This window comes from Colobus angolensis, unplaced genomic scaffold (assembly GCF_000951035.1).
Source record: "Colobus angolensis palliatus isolate OR3802 unplaced genomic scaffold, Cang.pa_1.0 Scaffold85, whole genome shotgun sequence".
Classification (NCBI taxonomy): Eukaryota; Metazoa; Chordata; class Mammalia; order Primates; family Cercopithecidae; genus Colobus; species Colobus angolensis.
The window spans coordinates 9349905-9358663 of record NW_012122376.1 but is presented as its reverse complement, the minus strand read 5'-3'; the positions used below and the strand labels follow the sequence as shown (position 1 = coordinate 9358663).

At 56.3% G+C, this 8759-nt stretch overlaps 1 protein-coding gene across 2 annotated transcripts in view; it reads left to right on the top strand.

Moving 5' to 3' along the window:
• Window positions 1–8759, top strand: part of GRK5 (G protein-coupled receptor kinase 5) — a 120371-nt gene that overhangs the window by 102921 nt on the left and 8691 nt on the right. For both annotated transcript variants that reach the window (XM_011930268.1, XM_011930269.1), the window contains exons 9-11: window positions 1668–1705; window positions 3952–4041; window positions 5607–5815. In XM_011930268.1, coding sequence (XP_011785658.1) covers window positions 1668–1705; window positions 3952–4041; window positions 5607–5815 — 337 coding nt within the window. The remainder of the gene's footprint in view (window positions 1–1667; window positions 1706–3951; window positions 4042–5606; window positions 5816–8759) is intronic.

The following is an 8759-nucleotide window of genomic DNA, read 5'->3' as shown; positions in this document are numbered from 1 at the left end:
CCTTGGCCTCCCAAAGTGCTGGGATTACAGGCATGAGCCACTGCGCCCAGCCAAGTAGATCTCATTTCTAATCAGTCCTTTGGAACTGGGGGTTTTGACATCTGGAGTGGGTCGCTACAGTCATACTCGGGAGGGGAGGAAGCTGCTTTTCTTCTGTAACTTGGGAGAAGAGTTATTGAGAAGGGGGAGGTGGGAGGGAGATCCCAAAAGATGCCAGGACAGAGCATCCTGATGCAAAGAAATCCAAACCCCTAAAACTTCAGACAGGAGGGAACCTCCTGCTTGGTTCTGGCAGACCCCAACACACAGCCCAGTCTGAAGACCTTTACAGTGGAGCTCATCTTGGGACCAGGAAGGTTTTGAAAACAAGAAAGAATGGTCTTGATGACATGCCCTTCCCCCCATGCCATCTCCCCATTTATGTTTCTATTTTGTTTTCATTCAAGTGAAGAGTCGGAAAATTTTCCCTAAGGGTTGGACAAAGAATTCTCTACTTGATTGCCTTTTATTTAAAAAGAAAAAAGAAAGCCCTCCAAGTTCCAGCTTCTCTTCTTCCAGGGGCAAAAAGAACCACAGTGCCTCCTCCCTGACTGTGACCACTCGCCACAGCCTCTCTCTGGGCTCGGTTCTGACCAGTGCCCACTAGTGAGCTGCCATGCTAGCCTGGTGGCAGCTGGCTTGTTGAGATGATGGCTCCTGCCCTTATTTGGAATTGTTAACACATCAAAAGAATGCCGTTTAAATAACAACAGCAACAAAAGTATTTTGTGATAAATAAGGATATACAAACACCAATTATCATTTGATGAGGCTCACTGGCTGGATTTGGGTACATTAACCACTCTGCATGAGGACAGCTGCCATCAGTTAAATAAACAAAGCTGAGTGGTTGAGAACTGGAGCCTCCATCCAGATCCTGTGTACTGTTTGCCCCATGGCTTAATGAGTTGCACACACTCCTGTTGGCTGTTCTTTTACCCATAGAAAAGACTTTTTCCTATAAAACCAGTTCCTCTGCTGGCTCTCCCCTAGTCCTGGGAATGCAGAGGCTCCCCTTCTTGTGAGCAAGATTCCATCATCAAGAGAAGAGACGTTAGGGACAGGATAAGGCAGCCACACCTACGCCGTGCCCTATGGCTGTGCTTTCTCCAGCGTTGTAGTGTAGCTGGAGTTGGGGAATGCGCCAGTCTCCTGCAGGCCCCATCCCAAAGGGGGTCTTTTTCCTGTACCCCCACCTTCTCCCCTTCGATCCTCTCTTCCCAATTGTGCAGCTCCCTTCACTCCAGGCCCTGTTCTGCCTTCAGGGTTTCCTGAGACCTGCAGGGTCTTCCCAGCCTTGGAGGGGCTCTGTTACCCCACCAGAAGTATCCTCAGCCCTAGAGTCATTGATGTGTGAACAGGGGCCATGACTGGCCTTTTCCTAACTTTCCCAGTCACCCTCCAGGGTTGGAAAATGCCTGTGGCAAACAGCAGTGTTGCTTTAAATTACTGGAAGGAGAGAAATGAGCTGAAGATCATTTTGACTCAAACCAGACAGCCTGAGCCACAAGGTGGGAAGGAAACACCCTGTGGCCACTTAGGCCTGGTTAGTCTGCGGGGTCAGCCAGATGCCAGTGCATCCTACCTGCCCAGAATGCCCACACTCTGATGCTTGTTTTTCCTTTCAGAGATCTGAAACCTGAAAACATCCTGTTAGATGATTATGGTAAGTCTTTTCCTACTTGATAGCTGAGGTGAGCATCGCAACCCAGAGAAAGCAAAGGGCCTCCCAGGGATTCTCAGAGAGGGCTGGGGAGACTGACCACAGGCCCCACTCCCACTGCTCAGTGCTGGGTACCTGGGGAAGAGAGAAAGCTGTGAGCATGGACAGAGCTCCTGCTTGGTGAACAGGCAGTGTTCAGAGAGACATAGAAATTCAGAGTTTTTAAAATTCCCTTTGATCATAAGGCTCTAAGTGTTAAAATAACTTCTGGCCGGGTGCAGTCTCTACAGCACACTGAGCAAGGAGTCCAGAATTTCAGAGACGCTGGGCAAATACTTAACTTCCACTAAGTTCTCCACCTTTCATCTTGTTTGTGAAATGGAAACAAAGCGTCCTGCCCTGCCCTGCCCACCCAGAGGGAAGAGGGTTGTGGCAAGGCTCCTACACGACAGCTTGAGAGGGAGTTGCTTGTCAGTCTAGCCAGCTGTAAATGTCTTAGGCATTATGTTTGTGCATTACCATCATTATTTTCTCTTGGCTGTGGGCACTGAATAGCAAGAACAACCCCAGTAACCTTCATAGCTGTGTAGCCTCACACCTGGAAAATAGTTCCTACACCTTTTTTTTTTTTTGAGACAGAGTCTCACTCTGTTGCTCAGGCTGGAGTGCAATGGCATGACCTCGGCTCACTGCAACCTCTGCCTCCCAGGTTCAAGTGATTCTCTTGCCTCAGCCTCCCAAGTAGCTGGGATTACAGGCATGCGTGACCACACCTGGCTAGTTTTTTGTATTATTATTATTATTATTATTATTATTTTGAGATGTAGTTTTACTCTTGTTGCCCAGACTGGAGTGCAGTGGCGTGATCTCAACTCAGTGCAACCTCCACCTCCCCAGTTCAAGCTATTCTGCTGCCTCAGTCTCCCAAGTAGCTGGGATTACAGGCATGTGCCACCATGCCCGGCTAATTTTTGTATTTTTAGTAGAAAGGGGGTTTTGCCATGTTGACCAGGCTGGTCTCAAACTCCTGACCTCAAGTGATCCGCCCGCCTCAGCCTCCCTAAGTGCTGGGATTACAGGCGTGAGCCACTGTGCCTGGGTGATTTCCACACCTTTGATCTGACTAGATCTTCCCACCTGCCCAGAGAAGGTCAAGACAGCATCTCTGTGCCCATTTTACAGATGACAAAACTGAGCCTCAGGGGAGCCATCCTGCCAGAGTCACCCAGCAGCATCAGTGGGGAGCCGAGGGCAAAAACTGGGTCTTTTGCCAGCAGGCCCCACACCCTGGCAGTCCTCAGGAGAGGGAGGGGAGAAACTAGGTCGCTGATGACCTGAAGACAGGTCTGCATGGGCTACTGCCCTGTGGAGGGGTGGTCAGAGGGCCCAGGCCTGCTGCCGTCTCTGGATGAGCCCAGTGCCTCCCTTGGTCTCAGAACAAAGCCCACACTGCTCCTCTGCTGTCCCGACTGTCAGCCCCCACCGAGCCAGGGAGTCCATGCAGCTACAGCGTGACGGGGTCTCGACACTGGCCCTTGCTGACATCTAGGCTGGAGGGGTGGGGATGGGGCCCTGCTGCCCATAGGCAGGGAAGGGAAGGGGACGTGCTCCTTCCTGCGGGGGTAAGTTGTGGCTGTGACCCTGCCCAGGTGGGCCGTGGGAGGGACAAAGGCCGAAGTGGAGCTCAGCTCGGCGTCTCCCGCTCTCGGGGTCAGTGCTGGGCTGTGAGCTCACATTCATCTCCAGGCTCTGACCAGACATTTTCCCTTCTCGTTTCTCTAAAGTGAAAAACAACCAACCTCCGGAGACCAGCAAGGCAGGCCTGGGAGCTGCTTCCCAAATTGTTTTATCATTTTTTCCCCTTAAGCAAATTGTTGCAGAATGCCAGAAGGACCTCACATTTTTCCCATGAAGTAATCCCAGAACCAAGCCAAGGTTCTCTGTGACCTCAGCCTTCCAAGAAACCCATCCGGCCTTTGACTAGGCGGGTCGGTCAACGTCCAGCCGGGTCCAGGCGTCCTATGGCATCTTTATGTTCCACTCCTGAAGAGTGGGCGTTTTCCCGTGTCCTCCACACCTGCGCTCTCCCAAGGGGCTTGTGGTCACCCTGAGATGGCAGATGGGGGTCCCTGTTGTCCTCGGACAGATGAGAGTGCCGAGAGCACGTGTGCCTTGCCTGCCGGCACACAGCAAGGCCCGGCGCCCATGCGGCTGTCCTGGGAACGCACTGACCCTGCTGTCCCCCTCAGGCCACATTAGGATCTCAGACCTGGGCTTGGCTGTGAAGATCCCCGACGGAGACCTGATCCGCGGCCGGGTGGGCACTGTTGGCTACATGGGTGAGTGCTGGGCTGCCTCTGTCAACGCCCCCGATACCCACTGGGGCCGCCCCTGCTCACTGCCAGTCGAGCCCCTAGGACCTGCCCGCAGAACCGCTGGCCTCTGTGCACTGCTGATCACACGCAGAGTCACAGTCTCTGCGGGGCTGCTGGGGGCGGCCTCAGCCACGGGGAGGGGGAGCAGCTGGTCACACGCAGAGTCACAGTCTCTGTGGGGCTGCTGGGGGCGGCCTTAGCCATGGGGAGGGGGAGCACAGGGGCCCCAGATGTGATGACTGCTCTGAGCTCTCTGCACTCCCAGGTCCCAGCCCCACCTGTGTCCAAAGCCAAGCCACTCTTAGGGGTCGGGGCCTCGCACACTGCGCTGCTAGGGGAGGCCACACTGAAGCAGAGGTCTAGGAGGAGAGACCCTTGAGAGGAAGGAGGTAATTCAGAAGAGCCCCCAAATGAGAGGCGCGCACAGCTGCTGCGTCACCGAGCGTGATTCCAGTAGAGAGCAGCCTTGGGTTCCTGACGCCTTTCCTTAGTCTGCTCTGAGACCAGAGTCCTGGGGGTTGCAGGGAAGAGACCCAGAGTTAAGTCCTGTGCCCTAGAATCCCCCATCCAATTTGGGGCACGCCCTGGGCTTCCTCCTGTGCATTTCACACGCCTACCCTCCTTCCCCTGAGAGGCGGGGGCCCCAGAGAGCTCCGAGGACCAGGCACGCTGCCACCCTCTGGTCAGGCTGCTGCCAACAGCAGCTGCATGGGAGGTGTACTTTGTCTCTGGTGCTAGAGGGCCCTTTTCAGATTGTGTGACATTTGGCAACCTGTGGGGTGTGTGTCTGTGTGTATGTGAGTGTGTGTGTGCCCACGTGAATGCTGATTGATGATGATAGGGATGTAGGCGGGTGGATGGATGGATGGATGGATGGACGGATGGACGGATGGGATAAATGATGGATGGGTGGATGACAGATCTGCCTACCTGTGTGTGCATTTGCCTGGGTCTCCTTTTGCAGAGTGTTCCATGCATCTGTCTGCCCAGGCTCTCGTGTGCAAACCAGCACGTGTGTGGATGCATTTCCCTGCAGACATACGTGCTGATGATGCAGAACTATCTTTTTTGTATTTCTATGGTGAATCTGTAATTCACTTTATCAAAGTGGTAGAGAAGACATAGCAAGAGATTGTTTGAATTACAGATAAATTTAAGATCATCTTTAATTTGGGTAGATACACCTTTGTTCATTGAAACAAATATACCAATAGCACCTGTTCTGTGCCAGGTGTCTACTTGTTACAGTAGTGGATAAAGTAGCTCATGTTCTAGGCGAGGGGACATCAAGAGTGCAGGACACCTCCATCCACAGTGGTCAGAGTTCTAAAGCTACAATCAGAGTCCTTCGGGGGCACAGAGGAGAGTCATCAGGGCAGGCTTCCTGGAGGAGGTGGTATTCACAGCAGTTGGCGGGGTAGGAGTTGGTGGCGGCCACTGTCCCAGCCATGAACCTCCAGGCCTTCTGTGAACAGCGCCACTAGCTGTCTCCCCACTCCTCACTCCTCTCTCCTCTCCTCTGCCCCTAGCTCCAGAGGTCCTGAACAACCAGAGGTACGGCCTGAGCCCCGACTACTGGGGCCTGGGCTGCCTCATCTATGAGATGATCGAGGGCCAGTCGCCATTCCGCGGCCGCAAGGAGAAGGTGAAGCGGGAGGAGGTGGACCGCCGGGTCCTGGAGACCGAAGAGGTGTACTCCCGCAAGTTCTCCGAGGAGGCCGAGTCCATCTGCAAGATGGTGAGTTCCTGGTGGCCAGACGTCACCCTCAAGCTGGGGGCTCCCCTCCCTGGGCCTGGCCCCAGTCTGTCCCCAAAACAGCAAACAGGCTGAAGGGACAGGGATCTGAGCATGCTAGGGTGTGGTGGGGGGTGCAGCCCACCGAGCCAGAGCTGAGGGCGCTCCTTGCTGCGGACTGGGGTGGTCAGTGGAGGCTTCCAGGAGAAAGTCTGGGTGGGGCAGGGACACCCAGGAAGCAAGGCAAGGGGGGTGAGGGGAACAGTGTGGAACACCCTCACATCCAGCCTGTGGGGGTCTGCACAGGGCGGAGAAGCGGTGGTCTGAGCTGGTGCTCTAGACACAAAGCAACCTCCAGTCAAGCCCCCGCCCCTGCCCTTGGGCCTCCTGCTCCCTCCACCTCTGGATCCCAAGGTGTTGGTTTAAGACGAAGAGCTGCAGGGGGTGGGGGTGATGATTTCAGTCTTTAAACATCTTATAACAAAGTTTTCCACCACTAGATGGGCCACTGGTCACGCCAGCCTGGCTCCTGCGTGGCAGGGTCTAGGGATAGTGAGGTCTGACCCACCCAAAGGCAGGGCATGGTGGGAGTGACGATTACACATGCTGGGTGGGTGGGGCCAGATGTGGGGACTGGAAACCAGATAAAGGAGTGACAGGAGCCATTGGAAGTGGGGGATATGGGAGTGGAGTCTGCCCGTGCCCGCCCTGCCCCTGGGCCCCCCGACACCGGCCCTCAGGCCCTTTCCTGGGAACCAGGACTAGTGGCTTTTTGGGGAGATGGCTACTTCCTGCTCCTGCCTGGCTCTCAGCCCCCAAGTCCAGCGATGCCCCCTTGGGGCCCTCCTCCTTATGGTCCCCAGCACAGCTGTGCTGGCACCCCCACTGCAAGCAGCTGCCCTCTAATGCCAGCCTTACAGGGACAGGAAGGGCCAGAGCACCCAGCTCCACACTTGCCAGCCAGACTTCCTCTTCTTTCCCTGGAGCCCCATGTACCCGGAGCCAGAGATGGGCAGGCCAGGTCTGGGAGGGGGGAACCACACTTCCCACCCCTCTACATCTGCAGGGACTTTGGGGCAGGTTCAGCGTGTGCGTTGACAACCCAGGCAACTCCCAGAGTTTAGGAAGCAGCAGGCCCGGGAGTTGATTAAAAGTTGCAATGCTTCTGCTCGGGAAGACCTGAGGCTGCGCTGCGAGCGGCCCCAGGAGGGTCTGGCTCGGCTCCTCACCCCAGAGACCCCTCTCCTGCAGCCCCTCTGCTCGGCCCCTTCCTGTCACCAACCTCATCCTCACATCACAGAGCTCTGGGAAGAAGGCCTGTGTGTACAGCAGACCCATACCCTAACCCCACAGCTGTTGGCCCGCCGCGAGCTGGGGCCTCAGAGAAAGCCACATGGTCATCGCAGCCAGGGCTAGGGTGGGGGAACCAGAGGAGCAGTACAGCGCTGGTCGAGTACATGGAAACGTGGGTGCGAGCCATACTTGGCTGTCTCATTGGGAGATATCTGTCAGGTGCGACAAAACTAGACAAGGGAAAGAAGACGGGGTCAGACAGCCGTGGGCAGAGCATCACCAAATGTCCCAGGTCGGGGCCAGGCAATCAGAGAAGCAGGTCTTGAGAGATCTCAGCAGGGATATGGGACACACTAAGAGGATGATGAGGTGGAGGGGCCCCAGTCTCACCCCCGGACTCCAGTCACCCACCTTGGCCCCTGGCTTTGGAGCTGGGATCTCCCGCGGCACCCTGGACCAGGGCCCTGCTGTCCCTCTGCTGCCCCTCTGCTGCCCCCTGGTGGACACTGAGAGAAAGCCTGCTGCTCCCAGAGGACCTGTCCGGTGGGTACAAAACCACTGTCCTCTGGAAGCCTCTGGCCTTGCTGCGGCTTCCCTTACAAATGATCTTGGGTCTTGGGAGTCTGGTCTTAGGCCTCCTTCACGCCCTTGACTGCAGCATCTCTGGCATCCAGACCTACCTTGTCCCCTCCAGCTGGCGGCAGCTCAGGACACTGCAGAGCCTGACTTGCCAGGAGAGCTCGCAGGCCCCGGGTTCACAGGGCTATTTCTAGGCTCTGGTGGCTCCAGCCTGGCCTACCCAAAAGGGCCCCTCCACAATCGGCGAGGAAGCTGGTCTCTGGCCCCCAGGTCTGTCCCCCATTCTACCTTAGCAGCCACAGAAGCCGCTCCCCCTCCTCTGGAGCCCAGAAATTCACACATCTCACCTCTTTGACCCCTGAGCCCAGTCCACGGGCCCAGACCTCAGCCTCCATCTTCCCCAAGCCTCTGCTCAGTCCCAGCACTGGGCCTTAGCCCCCCTCCAGCTCCCTCTTGCCCTTCAGCCGTCTTGGTCTCACTTGTCCTTCCAGCCCATCTGTACTCCTCTTCCAGGAAGCCCGCTCTGCCAGCCCCACCCATCCCAGCTCACACCTTCTCTTCCTCCCACTTCTCCTGGTGTCCACCTGATAGCACGGTTGCAAACCACTGACCGGATGCCAGGGTTTCAAACGGCAACATGTAGGTGGGCCCGGCTCACCTAGCCCACCGCTCGCCTTTCTCGCCCTCGTTTGTGCCACCTTCCTGGCCAGCCACTGCAGCCTCTGCAGAAGGAGACTTGCCTCTGAGGGACTACTTAGAACAGTGCAGCACCTGGGCCCAGCCCAGCCCAATGCTTGAGCTTTGTTAAACAGTGAAGCCCCCAGAGAGAGAAACAGAGGCAGGAGCACCAGACCCTGAGCTGCCAGCCCAGCGGCCCATGGGGGCATTAGAGGGTGACGCTGTGAGCGACTGAGCTCTCTGCTTAGTCCTTTCAGGGGTGGAACCTGGTGCTGGCCCTGATACCACCTTCGATTCCTTTGTTTGGGGGGCAGCCCCCTCCAGACCCTGAGACCCAGGAGGCCGATCTGGCTACTCACTCTCCCCAGCGTCCCCAGCCAGCGCAGCGCCTGCCCCA